Below are 23,127 nucleotides of genomic sequence, written 5' to 3' on the forward strand. Positions count from 1 at the left end.
GAATTACAATTTTCTCTGGATAGATGTCCAGGAGTGGGATTGCAAGATCATATGGTAATGCTTGTTTTTAATTTAAGGAACTTCCATACTGTTCTCCATAGTGACTGTGCCATTTTGCATTCCCACCAGCAGGGTAGGAGGATTCGTTTTTCTCCACACCCTCCCTCTCTAGCATTTATTATCTGTAGACTTGTCAGTGATGGCCATTCTGACTGGTCTGAGGTCATACTTCAGTGTAGTTGTGATTTGCAGTTCTCTGAGTTGCAGTATTGAACATCTTTTCACGTGCCTGTTGGCCACTTGCATGTCTTTGAAGAAATGTCTGTATAGGTCTTCTGCCTATTTATTTATTTTTATATTAAACCACATGAGCTATTTGCATATTTGGGAATTAATTCCTTGTCGATCTCATTGTTTGCAAGTATTTTCTCCTAGTCTGTAGGTTTTCTTTTTGTTTATGGTTACCTTTGCTGTGCAAAAACTTCTTAAGTTTAACTAGGTCCTGTTAATTATTTTTGCTTTTGTTCCCATTACTCTAGGTAGTGGTGGTTGTTCAATCACTCAGTCATGTCAGACTCTTCGCAACTCAATTACTCTAGGAAATGGATCCAAAAGAGTTTTGCTACAATTTATGTCATAGAATATTCTACCTATATTTTCCTCTAGGAGTATTATAGTATCTGGTCTCAGGTTCTGGTCTTTAATCCATTTTGAGTCTATTTTTGTATATGGTGTTAAGAGAATGCTCTTAATTTCAGTCTTTTACATGTGGCCATCGTGTTTGCAGCATCCCTTATTGAAGCGGTTATCTTTTCTCCATTGTATATTCTTACCTCCTCTGTCATTGCTTAATTGACCATGGGTGCATGGATTTATTTCTGGCCTTTCTGTCCTGTCTCATTGATCTGTATGTCTGTTTTTGTGCCAATACCAGACTGTTTTGATGACTAGCTTTGTAGTGTAGTCTTAAGTCAAGGAGCCTGCCGCTGCCAGCTCTCTTTCCCAAGATTGCTTTGGCTCTTTGGGATCTTTAGTGATTCCATATAAACTTAAAACAAATTTTTTTTGGTTCTAGTTCTGTGAAAAGTGCCCTTCATAATTTGATAGGGATTGCATTGAATATGTGGATTGCCTTGGGTAGTATGGTCATTTTAAAAAAATCAATTTCTTCCAATCCAAGAAGATAATATATCTTTCCATCTGTTGGTGTTGTCTTTCTTTCTTTCATCAGCGTCTTAAGAGTTTTCAGAGTACAGATCTTCTACCTCCTGTTGTTGTTGGTTAGTTACTAAGTTGTGTCTGACTCTTTGAGACCCCATGGACTGTAGTCTACTAGGCTCCTCTGTGCATGGGATTTTCCTGGCAAGAGTACTGGACTGGGTTGGCTTTTCCTTTTCCAGGGGATCTTCCTGACCCAGGGATCGAACTTGTCTCCTGCATGGGCAGGTGGATTCTTTACCACTGAGCCATGGGAGAAGCCCTCTTTTGTCTCCTTGCAGTGCCATGCTGTGCTAAATTGCTTCAGTCATGTCCAGCTTTGTGCGACCCCATGAACTGTAGCCTACCAGGCTCCTCTGTCCATGGGATTCTCCAGGCAAGAATACTGGAGTGGATTGCCCTTCCCTTCTCCAGGGAATCTTCCCGACCCAGGGATCGAACTGGCGAGTCTTAGGTCTAACCTGCATTGGCAGGCAGGTTCTTTACCACTAGCACCACCTGGGGAAGTCTCCTTAGGTAGAGTTTATTCTTGGTACTTGATTCTTTTTGATATGATGGCAAGTGGAATTGTTTCCTTAATTTCTCTTTCTCATATTTCATTGTTAAGCTCTAACCTTTTAAATTGGACCTTTACAACCTGCTGAGGGCAAATTTAAGTTACCCTTTTTGTTTGCAATATTACCTTTATACTGCTTCTCATACCATTTAGCATGTTTCATGATAATTATTCATTTAAGGTTTGTTCCATTAAACTGGTTATCTCATAGAAATATAAGGATTAGTAGTCTCTAGGTATTCCCCTAGCTTGGAATGTCATGTTCTCTTAATATTTCGAATTTTTAGAAAAGGTATAAATGTAGAATGTTTTTCTGCTTTTGTTCAGGCACAGAGTATAGTCATAGGAGCCCGGAGTTTAGATCAAACCCATGTTTGCTGGCCTTGTTACCTGTTAGCTTTGTAGCCTTATGTTGATTACAGTGTACTGTGTGCCACAGTTTCTCTGAAAGAAATTTATTTCCAGTCTGTACCAATTTTGTAGGGTTGTGAAAATTAACTGGAGAGGTACTTTGCCTGAGACATGGTAAACACAAAATAAACATTACCCATAATCATTTATATTTCTGTGTTCACTTTCAAATCTGTATTTTTATCAGTAAATGTTACTTTCTAGAGTTAGAAAAAATATAATTTGGAAATACTATTTTTACGTGTTGCACAGTATTTCAACATGACATTAGAATGGTTTCAAATGCCCCTAAATTGAATTAAATGCTTAACAGACCCCATTTGCAGATAACCTACTCTTTTCCCTGTAGTCAGTGGCTCTTATTTCTTAACAGAACTTTTCTGATTAACTGGAAGAAAGAAAATACATTTCTGTCTTCCTTAATGGAAACCAGTGTTTAGCTTGCTAAACAAATGTTTAGTTCATTAAAGATTCATAAGCCACATTGCACTGTTCTCAGATAAAACTACTAAGAGTTTAACATTTGACTTGTAACTATACTATGCTATATGTATTAATTTTTTTTTATTACCTCCTTCCTGAATCAGAGTGAAATATAAACAGTTCTAAATGGTTTTATAGAATTTCAGGGGTTATTTTTCCTTCTCTACTTCTTTTTTCCTAATTCTTTTCTTTTTTTCTTTTTAATTCTTTTCTTATTCAAGATATTGGACTTCATGAATCCCCTCCTTTTCCCCCAGATTCACCAGTCATTTATTGTACTTTTAGGCACCCATTAAATGGCTGCTGTACGTGTCAGGCGCTGTTCCAAGAGCCTTATAATTGTTCTTTTCCTAAACCCTAAGCTAATAGTATTATCTCTATAGTTTAATGGTGAAGGAAACAGAGATGAAGGTCAGGTATTGTATGTCTTATTAAGTCGCAGAGCTAGGATTTGAGCCTCGGCCTTTCTGTAGGATAGTTGAGTAGGGGGATATAGAGCAGTAATAAGCTCTTTGTGAGCACAGATTGTTTTATTTGCCTCTGTATCTCAGCACCTCTGAATCCATTGCTTTTAGGGAAGCTTAAAGGATATTCATTCCCATTTTAAAGATAGTCGTGTTTGACGCTGTTGTTCCTGCTTAAGCCAGAGTGACTTCTGTTAAAAGCTAGGGTGGCTTCCATTCCATTTTACTGTAGAGTTGTTTAATACTGCCCTTGGTACGTTTAACTTACTGTCCTTTCTCCTAAGATAGTAGTGAGTCATATCCTTTTTGATCTGGTGTTTGCAGTTGTTTACCTCCACAATTCTGGATGTTGTTCGTTGCGGCCTGCATGTCCAGATGCTAATACTTGTTGAATGCAGGCAACTTAATTTTGTAATGCTGCAGTTTCCTTATTTGTAAAGTAGGAATAATAAGCAACACGGTTAATAAGACTTATTGGCACATTTAAATCTTGTTTATTAAGATAAACAAATGAATAAAGTGCTGTGGAAATTGTGTTAATTACTGTTGCTATTAAACCCCAGTTTTATAATCTGAAGCCAAATGTCTCTTTGGAGGACAATATCTAAATGAAAGCATAAGAAATTGAGGATTGGGGAGGGGAAACACGTTGGATAAATAAAAAATTCCCTTTAAGTGTCAATTCTGAAATCTGCTAACTTTCTACAAATGGTCTGTGGGATATTAGATTTTTAGAAAAGTGTTATCTTTACTGTGAAAATAATAGAAGTTTTCTTCAGTGTTTAAGAGTTGCCTGTCAATAGATGATAGTGGTTACATAGGTAAACGTATTAGCTTGGTTTGGGGCTGTACATGACTGCTCTTGGTCACTAAATTGGAGATATATTCCCCAGTCTATCCAGCTTCCTTCATGTGATAAAAATTTTGCACAAATGCTAACTTTTATTTTCCTTCATACTTTTGGCCATTTGACTAGGAAGAAGTACCATATCTTCCATATACCAAGTTAACTATAACTTTAATTTTTTCCCCTAGCCTTAACCTATCTTCTGTGATTTTGAATTGTGAAATTAAAGGAAAACAATTTCCAGAATGTTCACAGTTGAAGGTTTATTGAAAGAATGTCCTTATGAAACTTTGAGAATGAATTTTAAAATATAGATTAATAATACAGTTCTTTTTTTCCTGAAGAAATTCTGTTTGCCTGAAGAGGTAAATACATTTTCACATAAAATTCATATGCCATTTAATCTATACAGTGGGTAAATTTGTTGATGCTTAGAGCTGTGAACAAAGTTATGAGTTTGTTTGCAGGGCAAGTTTTTTTTTTTTTTTATTGAGGTATAATTAGCATCCATCATCATATTAGTTTCCGATACACAGCATAATGATTTGATATTTTTATATATTGCAGAATGATTACAAAGTATAGTTAACATCCATCACCATATATACAGAATTTTTTCCAAAATCTACTTTCTTAGCAACTTTCAAATGTGCAGTACAGTAGTATTAACTTAATTATCATGCTGTGCATTAAATTCCTATAATAATAAAACTTCCTTGACAGCTGAAGTTTGTGTCTTTTGACTCCTTTACCCATTTGGCCCACCCCCTATACCCTGCTTCTGGTAACCATCTACTGTTCTATGAGTTTGCTTTCAATCTTGAACATATCAGTGTTTTTACGCTTTTTCTATTAAAATCAAAGTCATATATGCCATCTCTTTGATTTCAGTGCTTTAGGAATTAATGTCAAAGGTTTCATGTGGAAAATGTTGGTGATTATTTCCACTGAAATGAAGGCATATAATCCATGGTTAGAAGACTCATGTATTTCAGTACTTGAAAGAGTTATTAGTAGACTGGACTTAAACCTTCTAGCTTCTGCATTATGAGATGCCTATTAAGATGGAATCTTTGAGTTTGTTTTCATTTCAGTTTGTCAAAACAATTTTCAGCAATGTTTTTATTAGTGTAACTCTAACTTTGTTTTTAAAAATTTAATTAATAAAATATGGTAGGTATACTAATTGGTGAAGACAGCACAGAATACTCACATAGCAAGAAGGAAAGTATTGCATGCTGATTTTTGGGCTCATGTCTGGAGCCAAAGAGTTGAGAATTTCAGGTGAACTCTATAGAGGGGATAGGTTGCCTGCATATCAGGGTTCAGAGGACTAGTTCCTCATCAGATGACTTGAATGTTCTTCATTTGGAATTGTCTATAATGTAAAGCTTTGAACTTGATGACCCCCAAGGGTCCCTTCTGTCTCTGAATTTGTTGATAGCTGGCAGAGGGGGAGATCCTATGTGTATTATATGTTACTCTTATATTTACTTTTGGGCAATTCAAACTCCAAAGTTTTACAGAGCCTGGCCTCCTTACTTAAAGAGCAGTTTATGCTTTAAAAGCAGGTAGCACTTTGATAAATGTCTTCTTGCCACTTTTCCTCTCTTAAATTTCAAGAAGTATCAGTGCATCGCCTGGTGCTGATTGACAAACTCTGAAGGTTTTGGGAGCATCATTAAGGTTACTTTACTACCTATAGGTTAAATTAACCAGTATGACTTCTATATTCATTTGAATCACTTAACGCCCCATAACATACAGTAGGCATTTAATAGCCAAAAGTGGGCAGGTAAGATATCCTAAACCTCTTGAGTAATAGTTTTCTTTGCTTTTCAAAGTGAAAGAAACAGTATCATGCTGTTCTCTTGTGTCCACACTGTTGGGGGTCCAGGCGAGATGGCCTTTGAAGTGGTAAAACTTCCTGGATGAATTCTGAAATAGGATGGGTCTTTTATTTAGTTTGTGATGATGGTGGTTTAGTTGCTAATTTGTGTCCGACTCTTGTGACCCCCCATGGACTGCATGCAGCCTGCCAGGCTCCTCTGTCCATCGGATTGTCCCAGCAAAAATACTGAAATGGGTTGCCATTTTCTTCTCTAAGGGATCTTCTGGACTCAGGGATCAAACCTAGGTCTTCTGCATTGCAGGCAGTCTCCTGCATTGCAGCAGATTCTTTAGTATTTGAGCCACCAGGGAAACCATACAAGGTCATACATTTTGTTGATACTGGAGTTAAGATCTGAACTCAGTCAGAGGCAGTTTGACACAAGAGCCCAACGTTTGTAATCAAATGACCTACCTTATTGCTTTCAAAGAATAGATAACAATTACTCCTTTCATCTCAGACCCAGTCCTCTTTCTCAAAGTCAGTCAGTACCATCTTCAGGGGGATACGTTTCAAGATCTTCAGTAGATTCCTGAAGCCATAGATAGTAGAGTTCTGTATATCCTGTGTGTTTTTCTTATACTAATGGCTGGGGAGCATATATATAATGGACGCAGTAGATAGAGGGATGATTCACGTTCTGAGTGGGACAGACAAGGATGGCATGTGGTTTCACCAGCTATTTGGAATTGAAAACTTTACTTTGAAAATTGTAACTGAAAAGTTTAATTAGCCTATTTCTATTGTATTCTTCAAGGTTTTAGACATATTTCATATCTAAATGCCATGTCTTAGTATAGTGTTTATTGATCCTACAGCAAACAGGATTATAGGATACACTTTTGGTTAAAAATTATTGGGTTCTATTTTTACTTAAAAGGAGCCTTTAAACAATAGTGTGTCACTGAAACGTAATGACATGATTTTCATGATAGAAACAGTGAAAGACAAGCTTTTAAAAGCAGTTTTGATTTTATATCATCAGATATGTGATGAACATGCTTTAATGTTTGCAACATGAACTCTGTACTCAATGATACAACTGTTTGTATTGTATTTATAATATACAGACTTCTCCTTAAAAATAAAGGATGAAACTCCCCCCCGCCAAAAAAAAAAAAAAGAAAATTGAAAACTAATTTTTAATTCAATATTTTTGTACCATGGCTGATCAGGTAGGTAACTGAAACCATGGAAAGTGAAACTGGTGATAAGGCCGGAGGGGAGGGGTTAAATTAACAATGTCTGTTTTATGAATTTATTTCTACCAATTTTTAATGTGTAAATAATACATAAACTTACATATGCAAACCTTCTAAATTTATGTGTACACATAGATGGAAATTATACTGTTTTTCCTGTAGCATATCTGGGAGAGACCTTTCCATCAGTTCATGTAAATTGAACTTTCCTCTTTCTTTTTTAATGTTTGCATAGTATTTTCTCTTTTTTTCTTGATAAAATTGAGAGTAATTCTATTAGTAATTTGAACCTTCTGACTAAAGTTTATTTAGTATATTAATTGGTGGTGTAGTAATGTGTGATAGAGATGGCCGTTTTCTACTGAATTGGGTCAGTATGTGACTCAAAAGAAAACCCACTTTGCTGTTGCAGTGGATGGAAATCTCTTAAAATCCAGCAATAGATTGAGTTATGATTAATTTATTTTCCTTTTGGCACAACGCTTGTAATGTCATATGATTAGTCCTTCTGTTCCCGCCCCAATAAATAGAAGTTAACTAAAGAACTGTACTTGGAATTTGACTGGAGACTTAAAAATAGTGTCAGATTTGACTTATAAAAATTGCAGTTTTTTCTGTCTCTGTAGTAACTTTGACCTATTTTATCAGCTAAACTTATTTTCTTTGAGTATCAGCCTTTTCCCCTGTGTATTAGTTTCTTAAAGATAAAAAGTTGAAACAAATTAAGAACTCTGTTTTGAACTAAATTGTTATTACACTTACTATGTTCACAAATTTCTTATTGCTAACATCTCCATGAGGTAGATGATAACTGATTTTGCAGAAGAAGTAAACAAATTTAGAGAGCAAGTTTCTTGACTGGAGTCAGAGCCAGCACAGCTGATGCTGAAATCCAGGTGATCTGGGGCCATTTCTCAGTTTACTGTACTTTAAGCTGCTTTTTCCTGGTTTCTCCATTAAGATATTACAACTTTGCCATTTCCTTTGTATTCGTGGTTTCATTTGGCCACAGCAGTACTGTGAAGTACCCATGGCATATATTGTTTCTATTCTGTGGCTGGGGAATCTGAGGCTAGAGGTTGTGGATTGTACAAAGGCAGACTCCTTTAAAACCTGTTCTGTGACACGACTTCAGCCAAGGTGTTATGACTTTAGATGCAATGCCCCTTTCTTTTACTAGAAATGTGGAAACAAAGATTTCTACTTGTGCTCTGTTTTTTTGTTTTTTTTTGAATTGGGAATTTCTTGGTCATTCCATGAGAAATACAAGTAGATTTTATCTGCTGGGTTCTGGACCTAATGCCTTGAATTTGATACAGTCCTGACAGTTTATGGGGCTTCCCTGGTGGCTCAGATGGTAAAGACTCTGCAATGTGGAGAGACCTGGATTCGATCCCTGGGTTGGAAAGATCCCCTGGGGACCCACTCCAGTATTGTCAACCCACTCCAGTATTCTTGCCTGGAAAATCCCCATGGGCAGAGGAGCCTGGTGGGCTACAGTTTATGGGGTTACAAAGAATCGGACATGACTGAGCAACGCTTTATGACACATTAATCGGGCAGACTTCAGAGGTTAAGATAGTGCAGCGTTGGTGAAGGCTGTCTGATCAAACTGTATTATATAGAGTTTCCTCTTTTATGGTTCCTTCATTTTTGATGTTGTATCATATATAGTTGACGTTTTTTTTTTTTTCTCTCTTTTTTCCCTTTTAGTGAATGGTAGTGTCTAGAAAGGGTATGTCCCTTCAAGAGAGAGGTGCCAATGTCCAACCGGCCTAATAACAATCCAGGGGGGTCACTGCGACGTTCACAGAGGAACACTGCCGGGGCCCAACCACAAGACGACTCGATAGGAGGAAGGTATGTATTTAATGGTAATTTGAAAAGAAACTGAGATTGAAGAAAGTTTTTTTAAAACCTCACTATATGGACCAGAGCTTAAATGGTTCACTGTAAATGGGAATTTCTTTTCTAATTTTTGAGCTAGGTAGCAGAAACCTGGAATTCAGAGCGATTATTTAATCATCCCTACACCCACCCCCAGGCTCAAAAAATAGTTCTCAGTCATTATCAAAACTTGAATCTCTGGGTTGTTAACATGTGGCACATCATGTTTTGTTGGCCCCTTTTCTTTCTCCTCACTGTCTTATACACAGGCTACAACATACCTTTCAGCCATTTGTGATCCCTTCCTTCATGTGTGTAGTGACTTGGTTTATTTACCTTATTTGAAAGGAACCTTCGTTTGTTTTAAGATCTTGAGTTTTGTTACCTAGCTTTTGAGTTTTTTCCCCATCTTATTTTTTGACAACACATGGATGCTGACAGGCTGGTGAGGTTGTCTGTTAGCACATCCATTCTTAGTGTTTGATGTTGAGTTGGTCTTTTTTAGCTGGAGTCGTTGTATAGGAGGTAATATGAAGAATCAGATACATTCTGCTGAATGTTGAATTCCATGTCTCATTTAGCTAAGTACTCTCATTTTATGCATAACATACTCAGATTTGCTTGGGCCTACTTTTCCAGTGCATGGACTCATCATAGATTAAAGTAGATTGTGGCTAAACTCTAATAAGATTACCTTATGCAACATTTTGAGGCATTATCATGTATATATTGTCTTGTTTAGTCACTAAGTCATGTCCAACTCTTAGTGACCCCGTGGACAGTAGCCCATCAGAATCCATGGAATTTCCCAGGCAATAGTGCTGGAGTGAGTTGCTATTTCCTTCTCCAGTATATTGCCTAGTAAAATATATATAAAATTTATATATAATTTATAAATATTTTATATATTTATAAAAGGTAAATGTCAAATGTAAAGAAATTGAAGTATATCTTGCTCATGTCAGGCCATTTTAGTGGTTGAACATTTGGACATTGGGCTAGGACAGTTTGTGTGTAATTTTTGTCTCTTGTGAAATAGCTGTGTGTCCTTTGTTATATATCCTTCAGAAAACCTCAATTTTTTGTTTGTTTGTTTTAGTCCATACAGTGAGGATACTTATTTTACAGGGTTACTAGTTAATTTCAGTATTACAATATGTTAAACTTTTAGAACAGTGCTTAGTACAGAGTTTTGTTCTAAATTTTTTGCTTTTTTTACATTTAAAGCAGCATACTTTATTTATGCTGCTGATTAGAAAATAACACCCCCCATTACAAAAATGTTACATATTTTAGAAAACTTGGAAAATACAGGGAAGTATAAAGAAAAACATCATATTTTCACAGTCCACTTAGAATCACTGCTAACATTGACCCATTCCTCCATGTGCGTGCACGTGCATGGGCGTGTGCTAGGTGGTTCATTTGTGTCCAGCTTTTTTGAGCCCCTGGACCATAGCTCACCAGGCTCCTCTGTTTGTAATATTTCCCAGGCAAGAATACTGGAGTGGTTGCCATTTACTTCTCCAGGGGGATCTTCCCCACCCTAGGGATTGAAGCTACATCTCCTGTGTCTCCTGCATCGCAGACGGATTCTTTACCCGCTGAGCCATACTAGATGTGCATGCATACATATTAATCCTCAGGTTATGCTTAGGCTCTTGATATGATTGACAAACATTTTGCACTGTCACACAGTATATTACTTGTAAATCCAGTGATGTTTCAGCACCATTATCTTTTCTGCACGTCAGTAATAGGGAAAATTATTTAAATATCTCTTGTATTATGTATTTAAAAATGTGAGTGGAAAACAAATAGACACAGTTAATTCTAGTTGATTAAGATGCATTGGCTTTAATAGCTAAGTTGTGCTCAAGATTGAATTCAATTAGATGTGTAGAATGGATCTTTCCCTAAAGTTTATGTACTTTAAGCCAATGATGCATGCTCAATTGATGGAAAATAATGAAATTTAAGTTTCTTTGGTAAGGCAGAAACATGCCAAAATACATAAAGCAAGGTGTAATTAAGAGTTTTTGTAAGACTTGAATCCTTCCTCCCTTTCAGTAATGCAGCCTCATTTCATCTCTCACGATTTCAACTTTTATGTCTTCAAGAAACATTTCCTGGCAAAAAATAGTCACAAAAGAGGGCATATTCACTTTTTTGAAGTCTAGTATCATATGTGTTGTTTTCCTGTCTTTAAAAATTTTTTAAAAACATGACTTTTAAAGTCTTCATGTCTAGTTGTGTGGTTAATACCATAATTTAGTAATATTGATTGTTCAGGTGTTTCCTGTTTTTATGGGGAGAAGTATAATTATGATCAGTACGTAGGAATTTGGAACTTCCGCCAAAAAGTCTTATCATTTTGGTTAATAATGCAAATGAGAATATATTTGCACATTGGAATCTCATTTTGCCATTTTAGCAAGGTTGATACTTTTGTTTGTGATAGATTGTCTGGACTGGAAGGGACCTCAAACCCCAGACTGACTTGTGAAGCCCCAATGGAGTGTGCTGTAGTACCCAATTATGTAACTTCTGAGAAACCTCTCCAGGGATGTTGGGGAGTGAGAGGATTGGCATTAATTGGGAGAGAGCAGTTGTAACTGTATTTCCATTCTTTTAACCTGATTCCTGTTGCCTACCTTTCCTAAGTAAAATACTACTACTATTGTGACTTTTGTTTCCAAAACACAGTGGCTTTGGTCTTGTGGATGTATTCACAGTGGTCCAGTGATTGAAATAGTGGCAATAATAAGAGCATCTACTCCAACAGATGTACATATTCTTTCACTTTGAGACTCACAGAAGCTGTGTGCTAGTAAATATGTAGTCCCTGTTTTATAAATGCTTGCTCAGCTTTACACAGCTGCTGTGTAGAGACAAGGCTTGATTCCTGACTGCTTCACTCTCCAGTCCGATTCTTTCTTTACGCCAGCTGTTCTTACTGCACAAACCACTTGATCCAGATGATGAAAGACTTAGAGGAGGGCATGAAGTACTTACAATTGAAGATTATTTAACTCTTTCAGTTTAGAATTTAAGTTTTTTCCCTCCTAGAATTTCTTAATTCATTCATTTTTTGATTTGCTCTGTTTCCTTCCCAACTTGGGTGAACGTGTCCTTTTTTGTGTAGCTTCATTTCTGTGACCACTTTGTCTTTTTCCCAAATCAGGTCACTTACCTTTTTTTTGCCTTAAGAAGAAAAGGTCTAGTTCATCCATAAGGTAAAATAAACTTGGATCTTTGGGATATATTTATTTTCTCTTGATTATTCCCTCTGTTGTTTTTCACCCATTTTTCATCTCTGTTCCTAATGAAACTAGATATCTTTCCCCTCTTCTGTTGTTTTTCTCTTCTCCCTTCTTCCATAATTTGTTGGGCTACCATTGATCTGTTCCTCTCTGTGTGTTCTCTTCCTTCTTCAGGAAATCCTTCACCTCTTCTGCTTGTGTGTGGGCTTGCTCTGAGAGATATTACCTAGCCTTCCCACTGCTAGCAGGCTCTCCCTCCCTCTTGGCCATTCATTAACATTTTCTTTAGCAATTTTTTTGTTTTTCTCAAATGTCAGTGGTAGGATTGAATTCAGTTTTATAGCAAGCTCAGTTAAGGTTGCTGTAGTGAAGGTTTGTTTGACTTTGTTATAAAAACACAGAATGATGAGAACAGAAAATTGGATGCTTCGGGAGAATTAAAGAATTAAGATAAATTTAATCCTTCTACCCAGAGATAATGGTGGTTCATATTTCTACTCTGTTTCTACTCCATGATTTGAATTATCCCTCATTTTTTGTCTGTAAAATACATTACTCCCATGCCTATCACATTTGAGTATGATTCTGATTTTATTGAGTCAGATTCCTACAATAGGTTCATAGGACCCAAGGATATGAATTAATTTGAAGACTTTTTTTTTTTTTGGTGCTGCATGGCGTGTGGGATCTTAGTTCCCCTACCAGGGATTGAGCCCATGTTCCCTGCATTGAAAGCACAGAGTCTTAACCACTGGACCACCAGGGAAGTCCCTGAAGACTTTTTTAACAGAATACTAAATTGTCTTTCAGAAAGATCGAATCACTTTGGTTTTTTTTTTTTTGTTTTGATTAAACCAGTTTATACTCCTAACACTTCGTGAGAATGCCTAGTTCTTCAAATCCTGGTCAAACAGCACAGCATTTTTAGTATAAGTTTGTGGGGAAAAGGGATTCCTTTGGTTAAAGTTACTGTTCTTTGGTTACCATAGAGTTGAAGGTCTTCCCCACATATTGGGCATTTTTATATACTTTGTGAGTTGTCTTAGTGTCCCTTTTCTCTTTTAATTTTGAGGATGTTTGTTCTTTTATTAGAACCCTTTATGAAAAGGGAATCAATCTACAGAGATGGGCTAGTATTTTTTATTACTTGTTCTAGTACTAATTTATGGTAGATTTTAAATTTAGGTAGTCAGGTATATCAGCTGTTTGTTTCTTTTCTTCCTTTGCTTTCTCCCAGAATAAAATTTTCTTCTCCGTTCTGTCAGTGTTTTTTTTTTTTAATGGTGTGAAAAAATGCCTGAATCCAATCCACTCCACCTTCGCACTCCCATTACAAAATTTGTCTGCAGGGTTTTACTAGTTATTTATTACTGAGTAATATATTATGAGATCTAGAGGTTATTGTTTTCTGTTAACATTGCAAAGCAGGGAGTTTTTAAAGCCAGGGTTAATTTTATAGAAAGATATAGATTTGTATTAATATTTTGCTTAAAAAAATTATTTCAAAGGGTTGGGATACAGAAAAACACAAAAAAGAAAATAAATATCATCCAGAGATTAAGTCTGTTTTGATTTTTATCTGTCTTTATTTTGGTGGGGGGAATCTTAGTTCCCTGATCAGTTATTGAACCTGTGCCCCCTGCAATAGAAGCGAGGAGTCTTAACCACTGGACCTCTAGGGAATTCCCTGTCTTTAAAGCACCATTTAGCATGTAGCTGATTACATTGTAAATACTTTTAGATCCTACTATTGTTTCCACTCAATATCCCAACATGAACATTTCCTCTTATCATTATGATTTTTGGCATTTGTTTACAAATGGTCACATGATTTGCTGACTCAATGTGCAGTATTTTCCACTATTAATTTTCCTTTTTTGGATAGTTAGATAATTGCAGTGGGAAAAGTTTTTGCTTGTGCTTCAGTTCAGTTCAGTTCAGTTCAGTCACTCAGTGGTGTCTGACTCTTTGCCACCCCATGAATTGCAGCACGCCAGCCCTCCCTGTCCATCACCAACTCACAGAGTTCACCCACACTCACGTCCATCGAGTCAGTGATGCCATCCAGCCATCTCATCCTCTGTGGTCCCCTTCTCCTCCTGCCCCCAATCCCTCCCAGCATCAGAGTCTTTTCCAATGAGTCAACTCTTCACATGAGGTGGCCAAAGTACTGGAGTTTCAGCTTTAGCATCATTCCTTCCAAAGAACACCTAGGGCTGATCTCCTTTAGGATGGACTGGTTGGATCTCCTTGCAGTCCAAGGGACTCTCAAGAGTCTTCTCCAACACCACAGTTCAAAAGCATCAATTCTTCGGCACTCAGCCTTCTTCACAGTCCAACTCTCACATCCATACATGACCACAGGAAAAACCATAGCCTTGACTAGACAGACCTTTGTTGGCAAAGTAATGTCTCTGCTTTTGAATATGCTATCTAGGTTGGTCATAACTTTCCTTCCAAGGAGTAAGCGTCTTTTAATTTCATGGCTACAGTCACCATCTTCAGTGATTTTGGAGCCCAGAAAAATAAAGTCAGCCACTGTTTCCCCATCTATTTCCCATGAAGTGATGGGACCGGATGCCATGATCTTCTTCTGACTGTTGAGCTTTAAGCCTACTTTTTCACTCTCCTCTTTCACTTTCATCAAGAGGCTTTTTAGTTCCCCTTCACTTTCTGCCATAAGGGTAGTGTCATCTGCATATCTGAGGTTATTGATATTTCTCCCAGCAATCTTGATTCCAGCTTGTGCCTCTTCCAGTCCAGAGTTTCTCATGATGTACTCTGCATATAAGTTAAACAAGCAGGGTGACAATATACAGCCTTGACGTACTCCTTTTCCTATTTGGAACCAGTCTGTTGTTCCATGTCCAGTTCTAACTGTTGCTTCCTGACCTGCATACAAATTTCTCAAGAGGCAGGTCAGGTGGTCTGGTATTCCCATCTCTTTCGGAATTTTCCACAGTTTATTGTGATCCACACAGTCAAAGGCTTTGGCATAGTCAATAGCGCAGAAATAGATGTTTTTCTGGAACTCTCTTGCTTTTTAGATGTTTGCAATTTTGGTATCTCTCAAGGAATAGGTTCCAAGGAATGAAATTGCTTGGTCAAAGTGAGTTTTTTATAGTCAACTTATTTCACATAAATCTTTTGCCCTCCAATTTACTTACCACCATCAGGAAAAAAAGTGCATTTTCTCATCATTCTGTCAAGTGTTTGCCTTCTGGTTGCAAAGAACAGGTGTGAATTTAAAGTTGCCAGCTGCACGTCTCCTGCCTTATTTATGGAAGAAGATGGGCAGAGAAAAGCAAATGTATTAGAGTATGTGTGGTTCAAGTTCTGACTAGTTTCCATTCCTTAGTTTTTCAGATCTATGTTGAATCTTTTCTCTAGGCTTGATTCTTTAACTGTTTTGATTGTGGAGATATGCATGCCTTATTTTAATAAAGCCTCTTTTTCTTTTTTGGCTTTAGAGTTTTAACAAGTCCTGCCTTAGTTATAAAAATGAGAGTAGAATAGCCTTTGTCACAAGCAGTTTCCAGCTCAGTAAGGGATATTGGCACGTGGGTGATTATTGAAGTCAGAGAAATATTTCTAGTAATGGCCTTATGGATGTGGGCTTTGAAGGCTGAGGAAGCACTTGTAAAACATAGGGTACATGTCAGCCACGTTTGTCTGTATTTCAAAAGTAGAGTCATTAGTTACTTCCAGAGTAGATTTTAGTTCTTTTCTGTTCTTCTTGGTACTTTGTTCATAAGTAGTAGGTGTTCAACAAAGACTAGTGTTGAAATAAGGAGATTTACTTCCTTGGCATTTGTAGGTGCAGAAGTGTCACTTTCTTTTATGGACATGGTCATCAAAAGGTGATTGCCTGGAGTGAAGGCAGAGTTAAAATAGGGCCCAGTTTAAATGGGTATGCTACAGGGATTATGCTGTGGTAACAAACAGCTCCTAAACATTAGTTTATCATCTAGCTGTTACATTTGTTCATCCTGGGTTGCTTGCAGGCTCTGCTCCATGTCCACACTTTCAGGTATTTGGGTATCACTGCTCTGGTGGCAAGAGAAAGTGCTGAATTGCTTTCTGACTGTCCAAGGCTTCCCTCAAGTGATCCATTTCCACCCATGTTCCCTTGACCAGAGCAAGTTACATGGCAGCATGTAATTTCCAGGTGGTTTGGCAGGTATTATCCTACCGTCTGCCTGGAAAGAAAGTGGAATATTTGTAAACAGCACCTGTTAGCTATCAGAGCTGTTAAACATCTATACCAGACCGTTTATTTCCCTCAGTTCTGCTCAGTGCAGCATGCCCGTATAGTTGTGTGTTCTCTTCATTCTTCTCCCTGATTAACCAGTATGGATGCCTTTTTAAATATTCGTTTTTTGATGTTCCTTCCATCTTTTTTGGTCCTGACCTTTGCTCAGTCAGATGGAAGCTTCTTCATCTTTGGGAGGAGGGAGACATGTTAAAGGGAGACATGGTGTGATGTGAAAACGACTTTATTGTTTCTTATGATTAAATTGAAAACACTTCAAACAGTTTATACTAGAGTTGTCCAGGTAACTTGTCATGTACTCCTCTCAGTAAGGGCAAATCTTACAGCGTAATTATTCACTTTGAGTTTCACCAGCAGAAGTGCATGTGCACACGCTCTTCCACTTCTTGGGCTGCTTTGGTAATGCTGAGAAGGCTGGTGTATCCCCTCAGACCTTGGGCTGGGAGGCAAGACTGACAGTGTTGCGTTTAGCGTGGTTGTTATGGCCTCAAGAGGAACAGAGGCTACTTTTTCTAGGTAGAGGTTATACACATTGGATTCTTTATTTCTTGGACCAATAGAGAAATATTTTATATATTGTGCAATTTTCCTTGCATTATAGATTATTTGCCTTTAACCATCAGGTGTGAAATTTTTTCCAGCTGTCACTTCTTTAAGTATACTGGAAGCCTATAAGCCATCAGCTGCTGTGGATTATTTCATATCTTCACTGACGGTTTACTCTGATTCTCCTGTCCCTCAGTATTGAAGGAATCTGATGTCCCTCACCACTTTTGGCAAATACTTTCTCAGTCTCAGAATGCTTTCCTAGAAGAGAAGAATGCTTTTCCTAGAAGAGTTATCAGTGCGACTAAACATATATATATACAAATGTTTCTTCAATAATTGAACAGCAAGTTATAATGTCGTATGTGAAAGGCTAGAGCAGGGCGTGGCAAACCCTCTGCAGTATTCTTGCCTGGAAAATCCCAGGGACAGAGGAGCCTGGCGGACTACAGTCCATGGGGTCGCAAAGAGTCAGACATGCCTGAAGCAACTTAGCACATGCAGTTGTGTCCAACACTTTGCAACCCCATAAACTGCAACACTGCAGGCCTCCCTGTCCATCACCAACTCCCGGAGTTTACCTAATTCATGTCCATTGAGTCAGTGATGCCATCCAACCATCTCATCCTCTGTTGTCGCCTTCTCCTCCTGCAATCTTTCCCAACGTCAGGGTCTTTTCTAATGAGTCGGCTCTTCACATAAGGTGGCCAAAGTACTGGAGCATCAGCATCAGCCCTTCCAGTGAATATCAGGGTTGATTTCCTTTAGGATTGACTGGTTTGGTTGTTTTGGAGAAGCTCTTGAGAATCCCTTGGACTGCAAGGAGATCAAACCAGTCAATCCCACTGTATAGTGTGTATCATATAATGTAAAGTATCTTTTCTTTGATGCCCCTCTAGTATCTTGAATTAGGAAGTATATAAAATGCTTGCCTACACAGTCTAGAAACATTGATACAATGTATGAGCATTTTACAAAGGTAAAAATAAACAAGTAGAAGGAAAACGGTTGATAACAAAGTACTTATTATCTCAGTAAGTAAATGCTTGGGTACTTGATGCAAGATGACACTATATTCAGATGCTTGCATCTGTATTTTTGTTGAATTTGACAACTGCCAACAACAGACTTCAATTCTGTAAGCAGCATTTTTATTATAAACTTTTCCAAACTGATGCATGGCTCTTGATAAAGCTGCAAAAAAAAAAAAAAAAATACAATCTTGTTGATTCCCATTCATTCCTGGAAAGCTTCAAGTATGTAGTAAGTAAAGTCACTCAGTCGTGTCAGACTCTTTGCGACCCCATGGACTGTAGCCTACCAGGCTTCTCCATCCATGGGATTTTCCAGGCAAGAATACTGGAGTGGGTTGCCATTTCCTCCTCCAGGAGATCTTCCTGACCCAGGGATTGAACCCGGGTCTCCCACATTGTAGGCAGACGCTTTACCATCTAAGCCACCAGGGCATTACTAAGTATGTAGAGGACCATGCAAAACAAATCTAAGCTGAGAAATTAATTATAAGCCCATTTTTCCCTTAGGTCATGATATCTTCTACCTCTGGTGCTTAACTGCTAAAAATGCCAATAGCACCACTGTTCCTCAGATGTTTTGAAAATACTCCCTAGAAGAGGAACCACTGTTTTTTTTTTCCTCTTTTTTAAAGACACTGTTTTGTTAAAATAAATAAGGAGTTCTATATTAGAGAATTTTTGGAGCTAGCATTTTGCCATAACTCAACATAGGAACATTGGTCAGACTACTTCTGTTTTGTGACTGAAATAGAAACTAGTACATTTTACAGGAGACATTAGTGAGTTTTTTGTTTAAAGTGTTTTGAATGAACTTTCCATCTTGATGATTGAAAATCAGAGGCTTATTTATAACATGCGTTTTATAGCATTATAAGCAAGCATTTAATTTATAGAAGATAAAACTAAATGTTATAATTGTGCATGTAAAATGTAAAGGCATAAAAATGTCTGTGTGTCTCTATGGACATACACACATTTGGAGGTGTAATTATATACCAAATCATTTCTGTTTGGTAACATATATGCTAGCACAGATAATAATTTCAAACAGAATCTGAGACCTGTAATACAAGGAATTAACTGCTGCTACTGCTGCTAAGTCGCTTCAGTCGTGTCTGACTCTGTGCGACCCCATAGACGGCAGACCCCCAGGCTCCTCCGTCCGTGGGATTCTCCAGGCAGGAGTACTGGAGTGGGTGCCATTGCCAGCTGCTTGTGATGAGCCGTTTTGCTCGTTTTGCCTACGATTAGATTAGGAATGTGCTCTTTGCTCCCAGGTTTTGGCCCCTTTTAGACTGAACCAGAGTTGGTTTCTAATCTTCCAGGATACCAAAGATTTTACTCTAAAGCATAGAAAAGTAAAGTCTCTAGAAAACAATCACTAGAGTTTGCCGGAAAGTCACCATGAGGCATTTGAAACTTGGTTTCAAGTTAATATTGAAAGCACACAACCAAGAGTTGATAATAGCATGCCCTTTTGCAGCATAGATTTCTTTAACCTGAATTTGCCCACATCCACTTGGAAATGATGTCAGTATGCTGTGGAAATCGTGTTGGTTCATAGGCAGTTTTTTCTGTAGTGTTAATATATGCACTTCAGTTGGGACAGACATTTCAATTAAGAGAGTAAGATTTGGACATATATGTCGCTCTTAAAAAATACATGGAAATCGTGCAGAAATGAGTTAAAGAAATCATTTAGTGCAAGAAATAGCTGGTTCAGTGGTTTCCAGAACCACCACACTTTGCACTGCTTAACACTCTCAGGAAGCTCAAAACCATTTATTTACTCTCCTATATTTATAAAGAAGGAAAATGAGAAAAAGGAAGTCTTCCCCAGAATTATATTTTTAATTTTGTCAAAGCTGGTCCTAAAAGAAAATACCTTAAAAGAGAAAGTACAAAAATAAGACTCTAATGAGTGGACCATCTGTGATTATTGGTGCAAATGTTAGTAGAGGTTTAATCTTTATTAAAATTGATGATGGTTTTGTTAGGACTCTAACTGCAAAATAATAACATAGGTTTGAATGCTGTGTTTCTAATCATATTTTCACTATTAGTTTTAGTAGGTGATACTGCAGAGCATGAGGATTTTTTTTTCCCCCCAGTAACATCCATAGGCTGAGAAGCTTCAGTCCCCACACCCATCCACCCACCCAACTATCTTGGATTCTAATTCACTAAAGGGCTCATTCTAGTGCTACTTAACAGTTTGTCCTGAATTTTACTGTCTTGCAAATTTGATTTATAGTAGGTATAAATTTTACAGATCTTAAAGAGATCATGCTTTTCAATAAAAATGAATATTAATCATAAACTTTGATAAATGAGGGAGTTGATAAAATGAGCTAACAGGCATCAAGACTCCTTTAGCACTGAATGCTGTTATATTCTCATTGGCTGTTCTAATTGGGCATTATTATTTTATGGAGATTTCTTTACAGTGTCTGAGCATTAACAATTTATAAATGGGCGTAATAAAATAGAGTCCCACTTTGGGAGGGCACACATTGTTACTTATGGTAACCATCTGGTTGCCTACTCCTCTTGTGGTAAGCCATGGACCAGATCCAGCCTGCTGCCTGCTTTTGTAAATAAAAATTTGGTTAGAACATAGCCATGCCCATTTGTTTATATGTTATTTATACCTGCTTCGTGTGACACGTAGTACCACCACAAAACTGGAAGTATTTACTACCTTTTACAGAAAATGTATTGAGACCATGCTGAACAATAGTCAGAGGGTCGTCCCTGGTGGCTCAGCAGTAAAGAATCTGCCTGCAGTGCAGGAGATGAGGGTTTGATTCCTGAGGCTGTGGAGAATCCTTGGAGAAGGGAATGGCAGCCCACTCCAGTATTCTTGCCTGGGAAATCTCATGGACAGAGGAATCTGGCAGGCTGCAGTTCATGGGGTCACAAGAATCGGGACACAACCAAGCAGCTGAACCATCACCACCAAAGAATGGTCAGAAAGACATAAAGATCACTATTTTGTAATATTTAAAAAAATTTTTTTCACCAGGCCTCAGTGAGAATATCACACCTAAAATAATTTTAGGAAAGTTATTACTCCAATAAGATCAGTATGGGATTGAAGCCAGTTTTGTGAGCCTCACTTTCTTGAATGATTGGACACATTTTCTTTCTTTTTCTCCTCCTCTCCCTTCTTTCCCCTTCCTCTTTCAAACACATTGAGACTGCCTGCTATATTCTTTAGTTCCTTGATGATGAATAAGGACGTGAAAACTGCAGGAGTGGGTTTGGGTGGCTATAAGTTTCAATATGTTTTAAAACCAGAGAATGATTTATTTGGGTGGAGGAAAGGAAGACTGCTACCTCTACTGTGTGATCAGCGTAGGTTAATGTTGGTCAGTTTCTGTTGACAAAGAGAGTTACTGATACTTAGGAATATATTATGTCTTTTTTTTTTCCTTCTGGGATTGACATTTAAATACTTAACTACTTGAACATTGTCACAAAGTTGTCTAGCTTTGAACTGATAAGATTTTCTTTTAATATGATCTTAAAATTTTCAAGGGATATTTAAATTTTACTGTGACATGAATTAGAAATTGTGATTCATTTAAAAGATACAGCAAACTTTAAAAAAAATAAGAATGTAGAGAACCTGAATGACATAATTTATAAATATTATTCCATGGATAGTAAATTGTATTCCATGGATAGTAAATTGTATACCTGAAAACAATATTTTACTTTCCTTTTTAAAAAGTAACTATGAAGTGATTTGAGAATTTGCTCAATCTTAACTCCTTTAAAAAAGAGTTGTTGTTCAGTTGCTAAGTTGTAACTGTTTGTTTGGGACCCCGTAAACTGAGCAAGCCAGGCTTCCCTGTCTTTCACTATTTCCTGGGGTTTGCTCAGACTGGTGTCCATTGAGTCGGTGATGCCATCCAATCATCTCATCCTCTGTTGTCCCCTTCTCCTCCTTCCCTCAATTTTTGCCAGCATCAGGGTCTTTTCCAGTGAGTTGATTCTTCACATCAGGTGGCTAAACTATTAGAACTCTCATATCTGAAACTAGAAATGAAACAAAAACAAAAGCAACTTTTGGAAACTAAATCTCTTGGTAAGAAACTCATGGGATAAAGCAAAATATCAGTCTGCCAGTGTAAGAATATCTAGGAAAAATAAAGACTAAATTACAATATATAAAATTCTACACGGTTCAGCTTGTATACACTCAGAAAATACAACAAATACCCTGGAAGGAAAAATCATCAAAGACTAAGATACATGAAAGCCTATAGATTACTGTAGTTATTTAGTAGTTGATCCAGTTAAATGTTTAGAGAATACTATTGTGTTACGGATTAGAACCTTAAAAATGAAAATAATAGTATGAACCTGAGAAATATTCACTGAGAAGCTAATGTCATATCTTCTTTCAAGAATCCAGTATTGAGTTCTTCTTCAAAAATGAAAGAAAACAAAGACACTGAGACTAGAAACCTTAGATCAACTTTTTGAAGAGATGATGGAACATATATGATACATTGAGAACTGTATGGCATCCTGGTACATTTAGATGGAGTTGTCATATGAGGTGTTGAGTGACTTATTTCTAATTCCTTTGAGATCATGTTCAAAATGAGACTTGAAAAAAATTTTTTAAACAAAATAAACAGCTTTAGTATTAATGAAACTTTGTTGCTCTCATTAGAATATGCTCTTTTATGTTATTTACATGAAGGATGGATCTTGGCCATGAATTACATAAGTTGAATCTATTAACCTTAATATTTCTCCTCTGAAACACCAGCTTTTCAAGGGTGTATATTCATGCATGCTTCTTTTGCTTGTGTAAATCTCATGTGACCTTTGCCAGAGGTTAAGAAATCTTAACAACTGAAAAGTTTCTTCATATCCCTCAAACTTGCTCTTAAAATAGTGCAGCATCAGGATTTGAATTATTATAAATATAAGCTAACCATGTATCAGTGGTACAATTGTTATGAATGTGTTTGGAATATTTTGTGGCAAATTCTGTATCTCTAGGACTTGGTTTTGGTGTACTTTATACTAGTT

At 37.2% G+C, this 23,127-nt stretch overlaps 1 protein-coding gene across 17 annotated transcripts in view; it reads left to right on the forward strand.

The window, feature by feature from the left end:
* Positions 1 to 23,127, forward strand: part of TRIP12 (thyroid hormone receptor interactor 12) — a 151,105-nt gene that overhangs the window by 35,312 nt on the left and 92,666 nt on the right. For all 17 annotated transcript variants that reach the window (XM_070385536.1, XM_070385538.1, XM_070385558.1 and 14 more), the window contains exon 2: positions 8,786 to 8,932. In XM_070385536.1, coding sequence (XP_070241637.1) covers positions 8,835 to 8,932 — 98 coding nt within the window. In that variant the 5' untranslated portion in view covers positions 8,786 to 8,834. The remainder of the gene's footprint in view (positions 1 to 8,785; positions 8,933 to 23,127) is intronic.

This window comes from Bos mutus, chromosome 2 (genome assembly GCF_027580195.1).
Source record: "Bos mutus isolate GX-2022 chromosome 2, NWIPB_WYAK_1.1, whole genome shotgun sequence".
Taxonomy (NCBI): domain Eukaryota; kingdom Metazoa; phylum Chordata; class Mammalia; order Artiodactyla; family Bovidae; genus Bos; species Bos mutus.